Here is a 24,052-nt window from a genome sequence, read left to right on the forward strand (position 1 = left end):
AATAAACACCAGGGGTGGGTTTGGTGCACACAGAGAGGTAACCATTTTGAAAAGTACCTCATGCCCACAGTTAAATATAGTGGTGACTCTTTGATGTTTTGGGGTTGTTTTTCTGCCAGAGGACCTGGATATTTTGTTAGGATAAATGGCATCATGGACTCTCTGCCAGAAAGCTTAAAATATGCCGTGGTTGGATCTTCCAGTAGGACAATGATCCAAAACTCAACAGAAAAATAGTTTACAGACTACAAAATGAAGGTCCTGCCATGCACATCCCAGTCCCCTGACTTGAACCCCATAGAAAACCTGTGGGGTGAACTGAAGTGGAGAGTCCATCAGTGTTGACCTCGGAATTTGAAGGATCTGGACAGATTCTGTATAGAGGAATGGTCTCAGATCCCTTATCACATATTCTTGGCAAAGGGAGCTGTTATCTTGGCAAAGGGAGGTAGCACAAAGTATTGACTAAAATGGTGCCAATAATTGTGCCACACATATATTTAAAAAAATATTTTGGGGGGGATAAACCTGTGTTGTGTTTGCAATTGTTTGATATCCATGAGAGCAGAGTATTTTTGCGTATTTTTTAACAAAAGTTCAAAAGATTAAACAATAAAGCCAATTATTCACAGCCTTCTTTGCTTATATTTACCTAGGGTGCCAATATTTGTGGAGGACACTGTATACGTAACATGCAACTCTTTCTTCATTCACTCTTTTAGCTTCATAACACTTGACTTTATATGTCAACATTTAAAAAGACTGTGACAGCACCAGGTTTATTATACAGCACTAGTACTCGTGATGATCCAAATGTGGAAGAAGAACGGCAGTTCTCAGCATTCGGCTCTTTTCAGAGCTGGATTTCTTCTTGTGAAAGTGCAAAACTAAGATCTGTGCAAATCTTAGTGTGTTGTATTTCACAAACAGAAATCCGCCAAATGCTGTGAGCGGCCTCCTTCTGCAATCGGATCATCACAAATTATCTGAATGCACTTGCCTAGTACTCATTGTACCTGTTTGCTTATTTCAGAGCCATACCTGGTAAAGAGTTTGTTTGTTAGTTTGTGTATATAGTGAAATAAAAAAAAAGTCCTTTTAATGTTGGTTTTGGGTAAATGTTGCTGTGTTAAATAGAAATTGCCAACCCATTTAGATACATGGAATGTTTGTCTTAAGTCTCCTAGTGATTCTCTCTCTGATGAGCCCTATAATTACCTGCTCACTGTGCTCCCAGCTGACCTGTTTGTTTCTGAACCTGTGAATCACCCAGTAAAACATGTAGCAACTGTGTCTCCAGAGAACCTTCATTCTTCAGCTATTTTAGATAATGATGTTAAATATTACAATGTTGTGTTCACAAAACAAACATGTAGAAAATATATGTACGGAAGTTGAGAAATGTGCAGAGCTATAGATTCAGTTTGGGACTGATAAAAAAGCTTACTCCAAATACAACCAAAATTAACTATTTTGTGATATATGCATATTATATAATGTGTATAATCTATATTTCCTTCTTAATATAAGGAGAGTCCACGGCTTCATTCCTTACTGTTGGGAAATTCTGAACCTGGCCACCAGGAGGATGCAAAGACACCCCAGCCAATGGCTTAAATACCTCTCCCACTTCCCCCATCCCCAGTCATTATTTGCCTTTCATCACAGGGATCATGTAGGGGGCAGACTGTCGCTGTTTTCAGACACTAATATAACCTTGGTGGCTTACATCAACCATCAGGGGGAAACGAGAAGCTCCCTAGCAATGAGGGAAGTATCTTGGATTCTGGAGTGGGCGGAGACCCGCAGCTGTTTGCTGTCAGCGATCTACATTCCGGGTGTGGACAACTTGCCTTGGTTGCTGGAGCTGCGGCCTACTGGCGCGACTCCTTAGCAGACTTGATCGAGGTGGAGGGTCCCCTTTATGTTATCCAAGAAAGAATTAAAGCTTTGAGAATTGCTATTTCTTTTATCTGTGATGCAGACATGCAGATTATTCGCCTGAATGCTAAGATCTCTGGTTTCTCAGTACAGACCCGTCAGGCGCTCTGGCTGAAGTCCTTGTCTGCGGACATGACTTCTAAGTCTAGACTGCTTTCCCTCCCCTTTAAGGGAAATATTTTTTGGGGTCCAGACCTGGACTTCATTATCTCCACGGTTACAGGGGGCAAGGGTGCCTTCCTACCGCAGGATAAAAAAAAAATCTAAGGGACAAGGATCTAATGTTCGTTCCTTTCGTTCTGAAAAGTCCCAAGGTCAGCAGCCGCCCTCTAACACAGAGCAAACCAAGAGTACTTGGAAGCCGGCTCGATCCTGGAATAAATCCAAGCAGAACAAGTAGCCCTCTGAGAACAAGTCGGCATGAAGGACGCCAGAAATAGATCTCATGGCGTCTCGTCTCAATACCAAGCTACCCAGATATGGGTCAAGGTCCAGGGATCCTTAGGCGGAGCTAATAGATGCATTAGCGGTGTCTTGGAGGTTCAGTCTAATCTACCTTTTTCGGACCTTACCACTCCTTCCTCGGGTAGTGGCCCGCATCAAGCAGGAGCAGGTGTCAGTAATACTGATTGCTCCATCGTGGCCACGAAGGACGTGCTTCGCAGATCTAGTGAGGATGTCATCTTCTCCTCCATGGAAGTTACCTTGTCACAGGGATCTCCTGGAACAGGGTCCTTTTGTTCATCAAAATCTTAATTCTCTGAGGCTGACTGTGTGGAAATTGAACACTTAGTCCTTGCCAAGAGAGGGTTTTTCTAAAAGAGAGTTATTGATACTATCATTCAAGCTTGTAAAGCTGGTTATTCGTCGCATCTATCATAAGGTGTGGAGAACCTACTTATTCTGGTGTGAAGAGCGTAGATTTCCTTGACATAAAGTTAAGGTTGCCAAGATTCTATTGTTTCTCCAGGATGGACTGGAGAAGGGTCTTTCGGCCAGTTCCCTGAGCAGACAGATTTCGGCCTTGTCTGTTTTACTGCACAAGAGGCTCTGAGCTTCCAGATGTTCAGTCTTTTGTTAAGGCTCTGATTAGGATCAGACCTGTGTGCAGATCTACGGCTCCCCCTTGGAGTCTGAATTTGGTTCTTAAAGTTTTGCAACGGGCTCCGTTTGAGCCTATGCATGAAATTGACATTAAGTTGTTGTCCTGGAAGGTTATTTTTCTACTGGCTATTGCTTCTGCATGCAGAGTAACTGAAATTGCCGCCTTGCAATGTGAGCCTCCTTATCTGGTGTTCCATTCGGATAAGGCTTTCCTACATACTAAGGGTTTCTCCCTAAAGTCATGTCAGACCGCAACATCAATAAAGAGATTGAGGTCCCTTCTTTGTGTCCTAATCCTTCTTCTTCGAAGGAACGTTTACTTCATAATTTGGATGTGGTTCATGCCTTGAAGTTTTATCTTCAAGATACTAAGGCCTAGATTTGGAGTTTGGCGGTAGAAGGGCTGTTAACGCTCCGCGGGCTTTTTTCTGGCCGCACCATAAAATTAACTCTGGTATCGAGAGTTCAAACAAATGCTGCGTTAGGCTCCAAAAAAGGAGCGTAGAGCATTTTTACCGCAAATGCAACTCTCGATACCAGAGTTGCTTACGGACGCGGCCAGCCTCAAAAACGTGCTCGTGCACGATTCTCCCATAGGAAACAATGGGGCTGTTTGAGCTGAAAAAAAACCTAACACCTGCAAAAAAGCAGCGTTCAGCTCCTAACGCAGCCCCATTGTTTCCTATGGGGAAACACTTCCTACGTCTGCACCTAACACTCTAACATGTACCCCGAGTCTAAACACCCCTAACCTTACACTTATTAACCCCTAATCTGCCGCCCCGCTATCGCTGACCCCTGCATTATATTATTAACCCCTAATCTTCCGCTCCGTAAACCGCCGCAACTTACATTATCCCTATGTACCCCTAATCTGCTGCCCCTAACACCGCCGACCCCTATATTATATTTATTAACCCCTAATCTGCCCCCCTCAACGTCGCCGACACCTGCCTACACTTATTAACCCCTAATCTGCCGAGCGGACCGCACCGCTACTATAATAAATGTATTAACCCCTAACCCGCCTCACTAACCCTATCATAAATAGTATTAACCCCTAATCTGCCCTCCCTAACATCGCCGACACCTACCTTCAATTATTAACCCCTAATCTGACGACGGGAGCTCATCGCTACTATAATAAATGGATTAACCCCTAAAGCTAAGTCTAACCCTAACACTAACACCCCCCTAACTTAAATATAATTTAAATCTAACGAAATTAATTAACTCTTATTAAATAAATTATTCCTATTTAAAGCTAAATACTTACCTGTAAAATACATCCTAATATAGCTACAATATAAATTATAATTATATTATAGCTATTTTAGGATTTATATTTATTTTACAGGTAACTTTGTAATTATTTTAACCAGGTACAATAGCTATTAAATAGTTAAGAACTATTTAATAGTTACCTAGTTAAAATAATAACAAATTTACCTGTAAAATAAATCCTAACCTAAGTTATAATTAAACCTAACACTACCCTATCAATAAATTAATTAAATAAACTACCTACAATTACCTACAATTAACCTAACACTACACTATCAATAAATAAATTAAATACAATTGCTACAAATAACTACAATTACATAAACTAACTAAAGTACAACAAATAAAAAAGAACTAAGTTACAAAAAATAAAAAAATATTTACCAACATTAGAAAAATATTACAACAATTTTAAACTAATTACACCTACTCTAAGCCCCCTAATAAAATAACAAAGACCCCCCAAAATAAAAAATTCCCTACCCTATTCTAAATTAATAAATGTAAAAGCTCTTTTACCTTACCAGCCCTGAACAGGGCCCTTTGCGGGGCATGCCCCAAGAAAATCAGCTCTTTTGCCTGTAAAAAAAAACATAATACCCCCCCCAACATTACAACCCACCACCCACATACCCCTAATCTAACCCAAACCCCCCTTAAATAAACCCTAAGCCCCTGAAGATCTTCCTACCTTGTCTTCACCATCCAGGTATCACCGATCCGTCCTGGCATCCGGTGCTGAAGAGGTCCAGAAGAGGCTCCAAAGTCTTCCTCCTATCCGGCAAGAAGAGGACATCCGGGACCGGCAAACATCTTCTCCAAGCGGCATCTTCGATCTTCTTCCATCCGGTGCGGAGCGGGTCCATCTTGAAGCAGCCGACGCGGATCCATCCTCTTCTTCCGTTGTCTCCCGACGAATGACGGTTCCTTTAAGGGACGTCATCCAAGATGGCGTCCCTCGAATTCCGATTGGCTGATAGGATTCTATCAGCCAATCGTAATTAAGGTAGGAATATTCTGATTGGCTGATGGAATCAGCCAATCAGAATCAAGTTCAATCCGATTGGCTGATCCAATCAGCCAATCAGATTGAGCTCGCATTCTATTGGCTGTTCTGTTTAATCGAGTGGCGGCGATGTGGGGGGACCTCGGTTTAGGGGTACATAGGTAGTTTATGGGTGTTAGTGTACTTTAGGGTACAGTAGTTAAGAGCTTTATGAACCGGCGTTAGCCCAGAAAGCTCTTAACTCCTGCTATTTTCCTGCGGCTGGAGTTTTGTCGTTAGATTTCTAACGCTCACTTCAGAAACGACTCTAAATACCAGCGTTAGAAAGATCCCATTGAAAAGATAGGATACGCAATTGACGTAAGGGGATCTGCGGTATGGAAAAGTCGCGGCTGAAAAGTGAGCGTTAGACCCTTTAATCACTGACTCCAAATACCGGCGGTAGCCTAAAACCAGCGTTAGGAGCCTCTAACGCTGGTTTTCACGGGTAACGCCAAACTCTAAATCTAGCCGTAAGGATTTTAGCCAACTTCTTCCTTGTTTGTGGCCTATTCTGGGAAGCGTAAAGGTCAGAAGGTCTCTTCGACTTCATTATATTTTTGGTTGAGGAGTCTTATCCGCTTAGCTTATGAGACAGCGGGACATAGACCTCCTCAGAGAATTACGGCTCATTCTAATACTAGAGCAGTGGCTTCCTCTTGGGCCTTTAAGAACAAGGTCTCTATGGATCTGGTTTGTAAGGCGGCTACCTGGTCCTCCTTAAACACTTTTTCTAAATTTTACAAGTTTGATGAAGCAGCCTTCGTGTGCCCTCAGATTAGGGTCCGCCTCTCTTTTTGTCCCTCCCGTTATCATTCAGTGTCCTCTAGAACTTGGGTATAAGTTTCCCAACAGTAAGGAATGAAGCTGTGGACTCTCCTTATGTTAGGAAGGAAAACATAAATTATGCTTACCAGATAATTTCATTTCCGCCCGTGTTTCTCCGATGGGCGGCCCCCTAAATTTATATTTCTCTTCTGGCACCTTTTATAAGACCTATGAGGATTTTTTTAGTGTTATGTATATTATTTTGGGGGGTTTGGGTGGGTGGTGGGTTTACTGTTAGGGGGAACTTAGAATTTTTTTTAAATGCAAAAGAGCCTAATTTAGGGCAAATGCCCTACAAAAAAAGCCCTTTTAATGGATATTGGCAGTTTAGCATTAAATTAGGGGGTGGTTTTTATTTTGGGGGGGGCTTTTGTATTTTCATAGAGATTAGGTTTAATTTTTTTATTTTGGATAATTTTGTTTATTATTTTCTGTAATGTTAGACTTTTTTATTTTTGGTAATTTTAGATTAATTTATTTTAATTTAATCTTAGGTTTATTTTTCTAAGTACTGTTAGGATTTTTTATTTTAATTATAATTTAGTATTTTATTATTTTATGTAATTTGGGGTTAATTTAGTGGGTGCTAGGTTAGGGGGTTTAGTAATTAAATTAATTATTTGCGTTGTTGGGGTTTGGCAGATAAGTGGTTAATAGTTTTATTAGGATTATTGCGTTATGCCGGTTTGGCAGTTTAGGGGATAATAGTTCTATTAGGATTATTGCGCTGTGTGGGTTTGGCGGATTAGGGGTTAATACATTTATAAGGTAGTTTGCGATGTTGGGTTTGGCGGATTTAGGGGTTAATACTTTTACTAGGTAGATCGCGATGTGGGTGAATGGCGGATTAGGGGAGTAAAAATTGTGGTCGACGGGTGAAATATATGCGCCGCATTTATATGCAGCATCGAATATGTACTCTTGCCCTCAATGAGGACAGAGGAAAGCAATCAAAATAAACAATGCAACAGACTGTAATATTGTTTTGACTACATTTAATATTTTTTAAGGAAAAACACATTTCGAGTTAGCTGTCTCTAGGTTTTAATGTTTTTTTAAACTTTGGTTTTGCCTGCAGGTTATTTAAATGTGGAGCTTAAACATTAAACAAAGAAAAGTTTTTAACAAAATAAAAATACAACCACACGTGCAAGTGTCAGCTATGTGACATACAGTGGCGTCACTAGGGTTGGTGTCACCCGGTGCGGTAAGTCATGGTGTCAACCCCCCCCCCCCCCAGAAAGCAGACACACACAAAAACACAGGCAAACACACATAAAAACACTCAGACACACTTAAACACATACTCAGATGCACACACAAACACTCGGAAACACACTCAGACACACACACACAAAAACACTGAGACACACAAAAACTCAGACACACACATACAAAATATGTAAACTGCACTGCATTAATTAGGAAGCTCATGCCTAGAGCTGCTCCCTGGCTCAGCAGAACATCAAATGAAAGATAAACAGAGCACTCTAAAATAAATCACTGAAGAAAAGGTTTAGGCACGCAAACTATGAAAATTCTGCTCTCTGACTCTGTTCCAAGTCTGTCAGTGCACAGCCCTGGGCCGCATGTCACTGAGCAGTGAGCACAGATAGGCAGGCAGGTTTAGGCTAGCAGCGCAACTTTGCAAGCCCCACGGCACACCCACAACATTCATAGTGAAATTGGGCAGGGGAGGAGCAAAGTACAAACAAGCAAAAGCAGCCAGGAAAACTATTTGTTGAAATTGCAGCACTGGCTCAAGGGGCAAAAAAATTGTGTGTCTACAACTTCCCCAGTCCCACTAATGTTCACAAATGCCAGCCTCTAATAAAATAATCTATGCATCTCAACATTGTATTTCTTTGAATTTCAATAAAATTTTCAATAAAATAAAAAAAAATTTCAATAAAATTTTAAAAAAAAACAAACATTTTTTTTGTTTTTTTTTTGGTGTCACCCCCTGGAGGGTGTCACCCGGGTGCGGCCCGCCCCCCCCTAGTGACGCCACTGGTGACATATAAAATTATTGTCACTCTCTGCTGGTATAAGAGACAAAAGTGAGTGCAGGACACATACGTACTAGGCATGTGCATTTGTTGTTTCATTTAACAACAAATGCTGAATATAGCTGCCGGCAGAGGCATTTGGCTCTTTTCTAAGCCAAATTTCTTCTCGAGAAAGTGCAATGCACTAAGATCTGTGAAAATCCATATCTTAGTGTGTTGCACTTATATCAAGAAGAAATCCGGTTATGAAAAGAGTTGAACGCCACAAGCGGTCGCCTTCTTCCGCACTCAGAATATATTAAGTATCATAATACAAACCTTTTGGGACCTGCACGCTGTATGTGTGGAGGGGTGTAGCCAACTATAGCAAATACTTAGATTAACTTGGATCACTTAGATCAAATCAGCCAATAGAATTTCAGTAGCTCTCATGCTATGAAATGCTTTTGGCTATTCAAATCAGCCAATAGAATTTCAGTAGCTCTCATCCTATTGGCTGATTTGAACAGCCAATAGGATTTCAGTAGCTCTCATCCTTTTGGCTGATTTGAATTTCAAGAATCAAATCAGCCAATAGGAATGCAAGGGACGCCATTTTGAAAGGGCTCCCTTGCATTGAAGATCCAGTGTGTGACGGTGACCGTATGAAGAGGATGCTCCGCGCCGGATGTCTTCAAGGATGGATCCGCTCTGCGCCGTCGGGATGAAGATAGAAGATGCCACCTGGATGAAGACTTCTCGCCGCCTGGATGAGGATGGACGTCCGGACTTCAGAAACTGTGAGTGAATCTTTGGGGGTTAGTGTTAGGGGTTTTTTTAACTTTTTTTTTGGTGTTTTTTTTATTTTTAAATTAGGGTTTGGGCTTTTTTTAAAAGAGCTGAATGCCCTTTTCAGGGCAATGTAAAAGAGCTGAATGCCCTTTTAAGGGCAATGCCCATACAAATGCTCTTTTCAGGGCAATGGGTAGCTTAGGTTTTTGATAGGTTTTTTATTTTGGGGTGGTTGGTTGGGTGGTGGGTTTTACTGTTGGGGGGGTCTTTCTATTGTTTTCAAGGTAAAAGAGCTGATTTCTTTATGGCAATGCCTACAAAAGGCCCTTTTAAGGGCTACTGGTAGTTTATTGTAGGTTAGGGGGTGTTTTTATTTTGTTTTTGTTTTTTTTATTTTTTATAGGGCTATTAGATTAGTTGTAATTGTTTTTATTTTTGATATATTTTGTTATTTTTCGTAATTTAGTATTTTTTAATTTTTGTAATTTTTAGACTTAAATTGTTTTAGTAGTGTTAGTTTTTTTTATGTGTAATTTAGTTGTTTTAATTGGTAGTTATTTTAATTTTAGTATAATAGTTTAGTATAATAGTTTAGGTTAATTGTTAGTTTAAACTTAGTTTTTTAATTTCACAGATAAGTTTTTATTTATTTTAAGATAGGGATATTGTAATTTTAATTTAATGTTAGGGGGTGATAGGTTTAGGGGTTAATAGTTTAATTTATTAGTGGTGATGTTGGGGGGCTGGTGGTTTAGGGGTTAATAGGTTTAGTTAGTGATGCCGGGGAGCGGCGGAATAGGGGTTAATAACTATTATAGTGGTGGGGATGTGGGCGGGCGGCAGATTAGGGGTTAATAAATTTAATATAGTGTTTGCGATGCGGGAGGGCCTCAGTTTAGGGGTTAATAGGTAGTTTATGGGTGTAAGTGTATTTTGTAACATTTTAGTTATGAGTTTTCTGAAACATTTTTGTTACACAAAATCCATAACTACTGCTCTCAGATGGCGGTATGGATCGTGTCCGTATAGGCTGTAACGCAAGAATTTTAGCCTCACCGCACAACCTGTAAAACCGGCGCTATGGAAATCCCACGCAAAAACTTCATTTTTTTGAGTGCGGGATTGACGTTGCGTTACAGGCTAAAATGCTTGCGGTATAGCTATACCGACACGACTCGTAATGGCTGCATTACTGTTTTTACGCTGAAATTTTTTCAGTGTTAAAACCGTAACTCAAAACTTGTAATTACCAGATGTTACAAGCACCTCAAGTGCTGTGTTTAAAATGCTGGTGCACTGAGAATGTTTAGCTTTACTTCACATGCATGTGCAGAGAAAAATGTCAACACTAAAACCGTAATAACGTTTACTAGAAGCATTTTTGTCAATACATGTATATTGCAAATATGTTTCAATTCAAATATATAATTCATCTATATGCATTTAAATTTTGACAGGAATGTCCCTTTAAGGCTAGAATATATGCATAACAAAATAATGTATCATAAAATAAAGTATTACACTCATATCTATATAAAATGTAAAAGATATTTTATTATTTAAATAAATGTTTGAACATTGATTTAAAGGGATATAGTATAGTATGCATACTTAAAATACACTTTTGAAACAGCTATAGCTTTTATTAAAACAATTTTTTGCTAATACATGTTTATTCCAAAAATGCTTCTATTTAAACTGAAATGCTTCCATGTGGATTCCATTTTGGTTTGAATGTTCCTTTTAAACACTTTACTTCAAGTCTCCAAGCGTGCTAAACTTTTCATAGCTATTATGTCTTGCTCTTGAGCGTGAACCTAACTTTCCACTTGTAATATCCGCAAAAAATTGTGCACCCTGCACTATCCATTGAAAGTATAGGGTGTACCATATTTTTTACCATTGACTAGTAATACCAGATTGTGCACTATTTTTTATAGTACCAGGCGCGCACCATGAGCTATCCGGTAGTGCTCCACTTGTAAACTAGGCCATCATGGGAAAATTCCATTTTGTGTGTAATGTCTCTTTAATAAGTTGTGTTCTCTGCACATTGTATTTCATAGTAACTTTTCTCCTTTTTTCTGTGCTGTTCATTGCAAGTATTAAAGGAACACTAAAGTAAAAATAAACGTTTAGGATTCAGATAGAGCATGCACTTTTAACAAACTTTCCATTTTCTTCCATTATCTAATTCTGCACAGTCTTTTTATATTCACACTTTCTGAGGCACCAGCTCCTACTGAGTATGTACACAAACTCACATGGTATATGTTTACTAGTCTGTGATTGGCTGATGGCTGTCACATGATACATGACTGGCAAATGCGGTAAAAGAAATCCATTTGTCTGAAAAAAATCTACTGCTTATTGAAATTCAGAAGTGCTATTGGCTGGTCTTTTTTTATTATGCACTTGTTTATTATGTAATTCTCTATTTAGTGGTCCTTTTAAGTGTTTTAATATTTTTATTTCACCAACAGGTTTATACTTTATCACAAAGACTGTCCTTTATTATCACCTCGGGGCCCTTGGTTTACACAGCGATAGCCGTATGTAAATGCTCTGACTGGCAGCAGCCTCCTTTTGGGCTACTCACCCCTCATTCGCTCCATAGAGACTGCTCTTTACTAGGCCTGGATCAGAAGTTTCACATACAAACAGGTGAGATAACCCGGCATATTGGTAAATGACTGTAGGAGGGACATTTAGCGCATGTTAAACTGGGGCAATACAATTGAAATGTTTTTTTAAGAATTAATATTTGTAAGTGAAAGCCAAATTCACTAAAATTATGGGGGAGATAAAAACTGAGATTAAAATCTCCATGGTCTCAAAATTAAATCAATGTAAATATTTGCATAGGGAATTAGCACATTAGGCAAGATTCCCCGCTTGCTTTTTCCAGAAATACTCCATATACAATGTTACCAATGCACAAGAGAATTCTGGGTAAGATATGCAAATTAGATATGCAAATTCTCAGTTTTTTGGCTTCAAATACTGTTTTAAACACAGCGATCCTGTTAAAACCTTAAATTGATGTTTTGTAATGTCTGTCTATCTATTTATCTATATACTCATCTATCTATCTATACATTACTAAAGAGTTGGCTCAAAATAAGGTTGTAGGCCCAAGGTTGTTATACTTTAATCAAGAAGGACATAAAGGACATAAAGATTATGAATACAAAGAGCAAGATTTCCTAAATAGATTAATTGGAGAGCTAAATGTCTTAAAGGGACATAGAAATGCAGACAAATAAAATACTGTAATGTGTTAGAGCATTTTTATTTGACTTGCTGCTTGCATAGAACTAACTACAACTACTACAAAGTAAGAAAGAAAGATAGAAAGAGACAGAAATCAAAGAAAGAAAGAGGAAAAAGAGAAATAAAGAAGAGAAAGGAGAGAAAGATTATGGATACAAAATACTCAAAATCACTGGTTTTCAAACCTGTCCTCAGACCTCCTAACAGGCCCACATTTTGAGGATATCTGAACTAGAGCACAGGTGAAATAATCAGTAGATTAGTAACCATGATTGTTTTACCTGCGCTCACACAAGGTAATCCTGACAATCTGACCTGTTGGGGAGGCTTGAGGACAGAGTTTGAAACCAGTGCTTAAATAGACGTGTTGGAGGGCTAAATATCTTAAAGGGACATACAAGTGCAAAGAAAATACTGTAATGTGTTAGTATTTTTTATTGACTCATTACTTGCATAGAACTACAAGTTTCACCCTGGCACAAGGATTAAACATATAGGTAATATCAGCTCCAGAATACAATGTACTACTGGGATCTAGCTGAACACATTTTGTGAGTGAGCCCAATGACAAGAGGCATACGTGTGTAGCCACCCATCAGCAGCTAGCTCCTAGTAGTACTTTGCCGTTCCTGAGCATACCAAGGTATGCTTTTTTAACAAAGGATACTAAGAGAGCCCAACAATTTTTGATTAATATAAGTAACTTGAAAAGTCTCTTAAAATTGCATGTTCTGTCGGAACCATGACATTTGATTTTTACTTTCATGTCCCTTTAAAAGAAAAAAAAATCCATCACAGAGATTTATGTTTAGACGTTTTTGTAGTTTTTAAAAAAAAAATAAGAAAGCTAATGCTGTTAGTCTTCTTAGCTCCTTTTAGAGTTGCCAGCTGTAACATTGTTGGAGTTGCATTCATTGTTGGGTCCAGATGGAGAGATTTAAAGGGACATTATAAAAGAAAATTAAATAATTTGTTAGGCCTTTCTATTTTAACAGTGTACATAGTAACTATGTGTTTAATCTCCCCCAAAACCCTCTGAGAGCTGCAACACATTGCAACTTCTGTGTAGAATACTGCTGGTACGTCAATAGGAAGCGCATACTTAAGTAGCTGCCAATCACTGTCTGTGTTCTGCTGTAGAACTATAATGTGTTGCTGCTTTCAGCTGGACTTTGGCTATGCATTTAACCTCATTGCAATGCACATAGTTAGAACATATTTTAATACTAGTGCTTTTGCTAACAAATTAAAGCTTTTTATCTTTGCATCAGAATATCCCTTTAATGTAAAGGAGTCAGCTTGTGCAATGCTGGTATAAAGTACTGTAACTGCTGTTACCTCTCATATAGTGTAAGATAATAAAATCTTTTTTCCCCCCCAGTTCTGCAGTTTGTCCCTCGCTCTGTTGACATCAGACTGTGCACGTTTAGTGATCAGATTCAGAGGGGGCTGAGTATGGCCTTGTATGAAGTGAGGAGATTGCGCCAAGAAGATGACAACTTCTCTGTACAGGTGACCTTCCAAAGCCAACTCCATTTCAATTAAATAGTCCTGTTGTGCACGGCCAAAAGCTGTTCTGTTGCCAGTGACTTTAAGACTAAATTAAACTTTCATGATTCAGAGCGTTGCAATTACTTCTATGATCTAATTTTAGCTATCCTTTGTCGAAGAGTAAAGCTACTAGGAGTGTTGCAAGGTTCTATATTGTTACAAACAGCTACCACGGAGGACTAAAGACACATGCATGCCTCCTGGGCTACTCTTCAGTAAAGGATACCAAGAGAATGCAGCAAATTTGATAAAATAAATAAACTGGGGAATTTTTTTTAAATTGAAAAAGTTTAGTTTTGACTTAATTGTCTCTCTAGGTAAAATATGTGATAATTTAAACTGAAAACTAGCGAGAAAATAGATGTTTTTTGTGCAGCTGTGTAAATGATCATTGCTTTTAAAGGCCCCACAAGTCTAATAACTAATCTTAAATACTAAAAGTCAGATTGGGGTTTGACCTTCTATCAGTTTATTTACTTGTCTGCTTTTTAATAGTATTAAAGTCGACAGAAACGGCAAAGTTAATTCTTAATGGATTGGATAGAGCGATGAATATTAACAACTTTCCAGTTTAATTCTATAATCAGTTTTGCTTACTTCTTTTACTTATCCTTTGTTAGGGAATAATCCTAGGAGAGCTCAGGAGCCTGCAGTCATCTGTCTGCAGTGTTTGCAACTTTATTTATTGTAATGTTATTTTTATATCTATATTCACAAACATGTGCACGCTCCTAAGCTCCTCTCCGTCTACCTAGTTTTACTCTTCTCAACAAAGGATACCAAAAGAACAAATCTAATTTGATAGTAGAAGTAAATTAAAAGTTGATTAAAATGCTGTCTTTCTAATCTGCATCTTGAAGGATTCATTTTAAATTTATCGCCCCTTTAATATTGTGACAAATTACTTTTTTTTTTTAAATTTATTGAGTGCAAATTTCCCCCTCCTAAAACTGGGCTTTGTGGGTTAAAGGAGAGGTCGCCCTTTAAGACTTGCATGTAGATTGATATAACTACCACATTAACGAGCATTGTACTTAAACATTTTAGTGTAAAAAATAAAACAAAACACATTTATTTTACAGTGTTGAACTCATTCAAAAGGGTTAGCAGTAAAAATTGTTCTCCTGGAAACCTGCATCTCATTCAGCAATTGGGAGTATATGCATGTATGCCCTAGCGAGTATTTAGAAACCCCATGTGTAAACCTTATCTTCTGCTCTGCATTATTTATATACTATCTGCAGCATCACAGCTGCATATTGAGTCATCAGTACATCTCTGATGCGTCACATTTGACCACAAAGGAATTAGTAGAACAAATAAGCACTTTGATGATTTAAAATCATCGAGAATAATATTTATTATTATTTTTTTTATGTCTTATCGATATGACTTCATAAATATGAATTATAGGAATACATAAAATTAACCTTTTAGTGTTTAGTCCATTTTTAGTGTTTCTTTATTCAGAATAGTTTTGTTTAGACTTTTTCTAAATTCTTTGTTTCAAATTTCCTCTTTGACAGACATTGCTGCTTTTGTGCATGGATCAAACTGTTCGATTTAGAGGATACTTCAACTGTAAAAAAGAGTGTGTACAGATTATTTTGAGAAAGATCGTTACACAATTTGTTCTCAGTACAAGATAAAATACTTAACTCTTGCGTTATGGTAAACATACGCAGAACCTCTGCCCGCAGCTCCTGCCTTTCTTTAGCAGAAAAATTACGACATCGGCTTCCTCCAATTGTTGCATTCGCCCCCATGAGCTGGACGCCCAAAGGGGGGCACACAACGATTGGAGGAAGCCTGATTCGTCATTGTTCTGCTAAAGAAAGCTGGAGCTGTGGGCGGAGGTTTGGCGTTATGTTTACTACTAACGCAAAGGTAAGTAACTTTAAAAAATAAGGTCTTTGTAAACTTTAATGACATTAAAGTCCCCCTGCTTGTTAAGATCTATTTTTTGATACTGGCCTTTAATTCATTAAAGTTTACATTCACTTTAATAATATTATGGGGGATCAGTAAAACTAAAGTTCTAATTAACAGATTAAAGGTGGGAATTAGTATATGGTATCCTCAAGCTTGATTACATTTTTTGCGCAATTTAATAGTGCTGCAGCGCGATGGTTAGCATGTATGCAGCATCAGGGCTGATTTGATTGTATCATTTAGTATCGAAATAGACTCGTTAATACAGCTGCAACACTAGACTCAATTTTATTATTTCATGATTCAGATAGAGCAGGTCATTCTTAAACGACTTTCTAATTTACTCCTATTATCAATGTTCTTCGTTCTGTTGCTGTTTTATTTGAAAAAGCAGGAATGTAAGCTTAAGTGTCGGCCCATTTTCGGTTCAGCACCTGGGTAGCGCTTGCTGATTGGTGGCTAAATGTAGCCTACCAATCAGCAAGCTCTACACAGGTGCTGAACCAAAATGGAACCGGCTCCTATCCTTACATTTCTGCCTTTTCAAATAAAGATAGCAAGAGCAACAAAGAAAAATTGATACTAGGAGTAAATTAGAAAGTTACTTAAAATTGCATGCTGTATCTGAATCATGAAAGAAAAAATGTGCGTTTTAGTATCTCTCTAAGCAGTTACCGAATGCATTTAGTAGTTATTTTCAGCTATTTTTGAGCTACCACTTAACGGAATGACCATGGATCTATAACCACATCCCAGGCCATTTAAATGGACTGTACTCTTTCCCACCCTATATCCTCTTCACTTATTTGAAGTACCAATCCCACATAATCCAGCTAAATTTCCATGTGGTTTTAATTTATTACCTCTTTTTAATTGCCTTAATAAAAGTTCTATTTTAACGCTTACTCTGCCTATTAAAAACTTGTACAACTTCAAGCACTCACTTTCCAAATGGCTTGAAATAAACATCAATACTCAGTCTTGTACTGATACAATTGTGTAATGTCATATTAAGTACACAGACCTATACCCAGATAATCTATTATTATTTATTTTATTATAGTTATATGTTAAATAAATGATTCACTATAGGGTATTTCCACATCACAAGTGGTGTAGTGCATTAGTTTTTTCTACCATATTTGAGAAAGAAATTAATGAAGAGATGTGAGAGACGGAAAGAGATCAAGAGTCAGATGGAGAATAGAAAAACATCCAGAACTTGGTAAAAGAGCGTCATTTAGAGAGCACAATAGAATAATTTACATTCCAAAAAGGACAGGGATGAGGAAGAAAATGGAGATTTACAGAAGAGTAAAGAGTCAAAAACATAAGGAAGGAAGAAACTACAAAATTGCCATCCTGCTTTTAGAATTAGAAATGATGTTTACAAAAGAAAGCAATTCAAAAGAGACCCATTCATTAAAAGATACCAAATGAATAAATCATAGGTAAAGCATCTTCTCGTTCTGCTGCCTTTCACAGACACTCTCCAGAACGCCATAGTTATGTAATGAGAACATAATAACACACAAACCCATGTGAAACTCCAACCATGTCTGACAACCCTCCCCCATGGAACATGCTGTACCCACTAGCTGGCTTGTGACCTACTGGGTTTAGAGTTGTTTGGTTGACGTTGTACCCTAGCTAGGCGGTTGGTCTGGGGCTCGGGCCGCGGACAGAGAGAGAGTCTAAGTGATGGCCATTGCTGAAGGTGCAGGGCACTGGGGCTGCTCCTCCCTTTGTATATGGCAGGCAGAAGAGCTCCTCTGTGTGTGTCAGATAGTGTGGTAGCCATGCTCTGTTGAACATAGGTGGCATGGGCCCCCTACCAGCTGAACTGAGTTACCTTAGGACCAAAATTTCCTCCACTTGAGTTTCTTTGAATTAAAGAGTTCGTTAAATGCTTTGTGCGTTACTGTTTGTTATGAATATTTAGGTTTGGTTTAAGTGTTGTTAACTCTCTGGGATGATAGGGCATTTAATACCTTATATATGGATTCTTATTTCATATGTTTTAATGCTTGGATATCATGGACTTTTTATTCTTTATGTTGCCTTCTCTGTCATTAGATAGTGAATATTACTCTCCAGCACGTCTCGAGATTATTTTGGAAGGCACCGGGTAACGGTCTCCTATGCCGTTAAGGAACGGAATAGCTTCCTGAATGGCTCGGAAGTCAGTGAGCAGCTGAGGAACTTAAGCCTGGTGGAGTTTAGCTCTCTCTCCTGGGTTATCCAGTGAAACAAATTGCAGAACGTAAGTACAATAAATACAAAATCTACATGTAGGAACATATTCATAAACAGATGACATATTCTGAACACGTTTATTGTGTTTTAGGGTGTTTTTAAAGTTTAATTGTGTTTAAATGTAAAGAGTCCTTTGTTGCGAATGCTATAGATGTCACAAGCATTGTAATGTCATCCTTCTGTAGCAACATAACCCAGATTAATTTAGGCTGTGAAATTTCTCCAGTATTTTAAGATGTCTGCTGTTTCTTTTTTGAAAGCAATTTTAAGAAACAGTTTCATGAATCATATCAAGGTTGGAAATGCAATTAGTGGCTAATTATAAGTAAGAATCCTTTATTTGTATTCACTGAAAACTTTAAAAAAAAAACAAAAAAAAACTTTATTGTCCCAAAACTAAAATAAGCAAATTATAGCAATAAAGTGAGTTGCACTAATTTTTCTTTCCCAGTGCATATAAGAGTTATAGTTACACTATACTGTAGTCTATTTAGTGTGCAATAGCATTTCTCTCTAAAAAAAACCCATGTACATACCTTAATTAAAAATACCTTATTGCTAAAAAAAATGCTAACCATCATCTGAGCCTTCAGTGAGTCATATTCTTTTTGCTGGTGGTGTCAGTGTATCTATAGGGTGTGTATATATTTGTATTCATGTGTTTGTGTAATTATGTGTTTATATGTGTATGCATGTATATTTATGTGTGTATTTATGTGTGTTATATATGTATTCACGTGTATTTATGTGTTGTATATATGTATTCACGTGTAATTTATGTGTGTATATATGTATTCACGTGTATTTATGTGTGTATTATATATATGCATTCACGTGTATTTATGTGTGTGTATATATATATATATATATATATATATGTATTCACGTGTATTTATGTGTGTATATATGTATTCACGTGTATTTATGTGTGTATATATGTATTCACATGTATTTATGTCTGTATATATGTATTCACGTGTATTTATGTCTGTATATATGTATTCACGTGTATTTGTGTCTGTATATATGTATTCACGTGTATTTATGTGTGTATATATGTATTCACGTGTATTTATGTGTGTATATATGTATTCCGTGTATTTATGTGTGTATATATGTATTCACACTGTATTTATGTATGTATATATGTATTCCGTGTATTTATGTGTGTATATATGTATTCACATGTATTTGGTGTGTATATATGTATTCACATGTATATGTGTGTATATATGTATTTCACGTGTATTTTATGTGTGTATATATGTATTCACGTGTATTTATGTGTGTATATATGTATTCACATGTATTTATGTGTGTATATATGTATTCACATGTATTTATGTGTGTACTTTATATGTATTCACGTGTATTTTGTGTAGTATATATGTATTCACGTGTATTTATGTGTGTATATGTATTCAGTGTATTTATGTGTGTATATATGTATTCACATGTATTTATGTGTGTATATATATATATGTATTCACGTGTATTTATGTGTATATATATGCATTCACGTGTATTTGTGTGTATATATGTATTCACATGTATTTATGTGTGTGTATATGTATTCACATGTATTTATGTGTGTGTATATATGTATTCACATGTATTTATGTGTGTGTATATATGTATTCACGTGTATTTATGAAAAAAGAGTAATATCTGCAAAGTGCAATAGAGCGAAGCGCAGTAAAACAAGGTATGGCTGTATCATATTTCTAAAGGTGCAAATTTATACAGAAAAAATTATGCTTCAAAATGTGTAATTTTTTAATATACATTTACAATTCTCTTAATACAAATGGCTCCCCTCAGCAGGAAACTTTCCTTCATGTTTCACAGACATGTGCTCAAGCTCCATCTAAAGTTATTTATAATTTGTACATGACAGTGTGGGAAACAGCCCAATTTTCACACACTCCACCCTTTGAAGCACTTAACAAGACCAATTCAAAATTAATTTCCTTTTTAAAAAAAAAAAAAAAAAAAGCCTGTAGATCCTAGTAGTTTAAAGTGCTTAGCTTTAATATAGATGGATACATTGCTTCCAATATTTTTCTGGCAGCTGCTATTGATTAAACATATTTAAAAACAACTTGGATTCTCTTTTATACATAATACATGATGGCAATAAATATAAATAACTTTTTGTTGTGAAACCCCCCATCAGTTAGCCGTAGTGCAATGATGTTATTAAAGTGATGGTAAACTTTCCACTTTTTATAATCAGATCCCTAAATGTTAGTGATATTTTAAATGGACTTTAATGATTACTTATAAGGAATATGCGCTATAATTTACTTTTTAATCTATCTGCCATTCTAATACTGCACCTGCTTCCTCCGCCCACTTCAAAAGTAATATAGTTTGAGAACTGTTCTCCAATCAGCGCTATATCCTTATGGCACTTTTATTGTAGCTAGAGCACTGATTGGAGAACAGTTCAAACTGTTTGCTCACAAAAACATTACTTTCTTTCCAATGGCATGGAAATTCCACAAATCCATTCTAATTACTAGTGGGAATTCAACTCCTGGCCACCAGGAAGAGCCAAAGAACACCCCAGCAAAGCTTTAAATATCCTCCCAGTTTTCACAATTCCCCAGTCATTCTTTGCCTTGTACATCAAGAGGATGTGCGAAGATGGTGTCTGAAGATATTTAATCCTTTAATGGGTAGTTTCCCTGCAAGCAAGGATTAGGGCTATGCTGTGTCCATGTAATCCTCTTTAGTAAGAGTTGTGGTGGCTTTTAAACAGTTGGAAGTTGGCGGGGTAGTCCTTGCTTCTCTTCCAAAAAATATGATACCCCTATATAGAAAACCAGGGTTGGTTACTCTGCTTATCTTTTTCTACAGGTCCCTGTTAGAGGTCGGCTTAGTCTGTCATACCTGTAATGCTGTACCTTCTAGGTTAGAAGGATGTAGCACATAGGGGGTTAACCCTTCAGGTGGATATTACAAGGGACTTGAAATCTCTTTAATTTGGGGATATATTTGTTGGGCAACAGAGGCAGGGCACTGTACTGTTGTTAGGAGATACAAATAAATAAAGGGAGTTCTTTATTTTTATGGCTATGAGAGGGAGGATAGTGTAGTTGCTCAGCTTGCCTTATGCTTCAGGGACTATCTAGCAACTTATAGTCAGTAGGCATGTTGTGCACAGTAGGTGGTTTAAGTTTTTGCCCTTAAAGGATATCGGGCAGTGAATTTCTATAGAGCGATTACTTTCCCTTTACTTGGAAGCGCTGTATTTTGCGTGCTTTGGGTTTTCTGTGTCACACTTGTAAAATTAGTTGCGATCACGTGCGACGAAGTCCGCATACTTGTAGGAGATCAATCTCAGCTGGGCAATGCGGATAGCAGCGGTCTCTGGAGAGTCCGTTTTTTTTCTCTCTGCTGCACAGTGGATTTTAGCAGCATCAAGGAGCTGTATATTGTCTGAAGCAGGATATTATTTTTACTAGTGAGGAAATCGATCTCTGGTCACTGGTGGGGTGAGTTTCTCCAGCAGAGCTGGGGAATAGCGGTGCCTGTTTTTAATTTTCCTGCTTATGTTATTTTACTTTTTCCTGGATCCCTGCATATAATTGGGGAATTTTAGATTTAACGCTACTTGAGTTTTGTGTACACCAATACTGTGTAAGACAATGGATGCTGACAAAAATGTATCATTGTCTTTTGACAAGTGCCTTTATTGCGTTGATGCTCAGGTTATACCTCCTGTGCAATTTTGTTCCACATGCCTTAATAAGATCTTACTTTCTAAGAATAAAGATGCTATCTTTCTCTCAGGATAATGCTGTCCAGGACATGCCTCAGATTTCTCCTCAAACGTCCCAGTCTTTGACAGTTACACAAGCCGTGCCCTGTGATTCCTCTGTCAATTCCTGGGGGTGTATATTTATCAGGTGATTTAGCTGTGCAATTGACTTCTGTAGTTTCTGCAGCTCTGAGTGCCTTACCTATTTCAGGTAAAAGAAAGAGAAAATCTAAGAACATTCCTTCTAAGTCAAGTAGTTATGATGCCGCCAAAACTGCATTAGTCAGTTTATCTGAGTTATCTGAGGATCACTCCTCGGATGCTTCTGAGGGTGAGATTTCTGATTCTGTTGCAGTTAGTACAGAGGAGGTTAATTTTAGATTTAAACTTGAACACCTCCGTTTACTTTTGAAAGAGGTTCTAGCTACTTTGGAGGATTCTGGAACTACAGTCGCAGAAGCTCCTAAAAAGGCTAATAAACTCAGTGTCTTTGATGTCAAACCCAAATCTGTGGAGGTATTTCCTGTTCCAGATCGCATGTCTGACATTATATCTCAGGAATGGGAGAAGCCGGGTGTCCCTTTTTCCCTGCCTCCTGTTTTTAAAAAAATGTTTCCTGTGGCGCACTATTCCTAAAGTAGTGGGTGCTATATCCACATTTGCCAAGAGAACCACTATTCCTCTAGAGGATAGTACCTCCTTTAAAGATCCTATGGATAGGAAACTGGAAGGTTACTTAAGAAAGAGGTTTCTTCACCAAGGTCTACAATAGCAACCAGTTGCTAGTATTGTGGTGGTCGCTGGTGCGGCCTCGTACTGGTGTGACTCTTTATTGGATCCGATTTTGGAGGAGACTACAGTAAAGGAGATCCAAGACAGGATCAAGACTTTAAAACTGGCTAATACCTATTTGTGATGCCAGCATGCAAGTAGTCCCTTTGGGTGCAAAGATTTCTAGCTTTGTTGTTCTATCTTGCAGAGCTCTGTGGCTAAAGTTTTGGTCTGCTGACGTAGTGTCCAAGTCTAAACTTCTTTCTCTTCCCTTTAAGAGTATTTGGTCCTGGTCTGGCTGAAATAATTTCCACGGTCACAGGCAGAAAGGGAGTTTTTCTGCCACAGGATAAGAAGGCTAGACCTAAGGGTCACATTACTTCTAATTTGCGTTCCTTTCGCAACTTAAAGGGACAAAAATCATCCTTTTTCCAAACCTAAACAAGCCAAAACTTCATGGAGGTATAATCAGCCTTGGAATAAGAGTAAGCAATCCAAGAAGTCTTCCTCTGAGAACAAATCGGCATGAAGGGTCCACCCCCGATCCAATCTCAAGTAGGGGGCAGACTTTCCTTCTTTCAGCAGGCTTGGATTCGCAATGTCCCTGATCCTTGAGCAGTGGAGGTAATCTCCCAGGGATACAGGATAGGATTCTAATCTTTTCCTCCTAGAGGCAGATTTCTCCTGTCAAGATTGTCTGCAAATCAGATAAAGAGAGAGGCTTTCTTAAACTGTGTCAAGGATCTTGCTTCTCTAGGAGAGATTGTCCCAGTTCCTCTGGCGGAACAGAGTTATGGATTCTATTCCAACCTATTCGTGGTTCCTAAGAAAGAGGGAACTTTTGGACCCATTTTAAAACTCAAGTGTCTCAACAAATTTCTCAGGGTTCCGTCCTTCAAAATGGAGACTATTCGTTCTATACTCCCTTTAGTTCATGAGGGTCAGTTCATGACTACCATCGATCTGAAGGATACGTATCTTCATGTTCCTATCCACAAGGACCATTTCCAATTCCTGCGGTTTGCCTTTTTGGACAAACACTTCCAATTTGTAGCCCTACCTTTTGGCCTAGACACTGCCCCTCAAATCTTTACGAAGGTTCTAGGGGCTCTTCTGGCGGTGGCCAGATCTCAAGGAATTGCGTTGGCACCATACCTGGATGATATCTTGGTTCATGCGCCATCTTTTCATTTAGCAAGATCCCATACGGATTCTCTGTTGTCGATTCTCCGCTCTCACGGGTGGAAAATGAATCTGGAAAAGAGTTTCTTGGTGCCAGATACCAGGGTATGTTGTCCTTAATGGAGGCCAAAAAATCCAAATTTCTTGCTGCCTGTCTTTCTCTTCAGTCCTCTGTCCGGTCCCTTAGTGGGACTGTGAATGGGAGTAGTTGGTCTAATGGTGGCTTCCATGGACATTATTCCTTTTGCTCGTTTCCATCTGAGACCTCTACAGTTATGCATGCTCAGACAATGGAACGGCGACCACTCAGACTTCTCTCAGAGGATAGTCTTAGACCAT

At 38.1% G+C, this 24,052-nt stretch overlaps 1 protein-coding gene across 1 annotated transcript in view; it reads left to right on the forward strand.

The window, feature by feature from the left end:
* Positions 1-24,052, forward strand: part of KIAA1549 (KIAA1549 ortholog) — a 310,123-nt gene that overhangs the window by 173,588 nt on the left and 112,483 nt on the right. Inside the window, 5 exon segments of the mRNA XM_053718941.1 lie at positions 11,466-11,646; positions 13,637-13,767; positions 17,815-17,865; positions 17,867-17,962; positions 17,965-18,001. Of these exon segments, the coding sequence (XP_053574916.1) occupies positions 11,466-11,646; positions 13,637-13,767; positions 17,815-17,865; positions 17,867-17,962; positions 17,965-18,001 (496 nt within the window).

This window comes from Bombina bombina, chromosome 6 (genome assembly GCF_027579735.1).
Source record: "Bombina bombina isolate aBomBom1 chromosome 6, aBomBom1.pri, whole genome shotgun sequence".
Taxonomy (NCBI): Eukaryota; Metazoa; Chordata; class Amphibia; order Anura; family Bombinatoridae; genus Bombina; species Bombina bombina.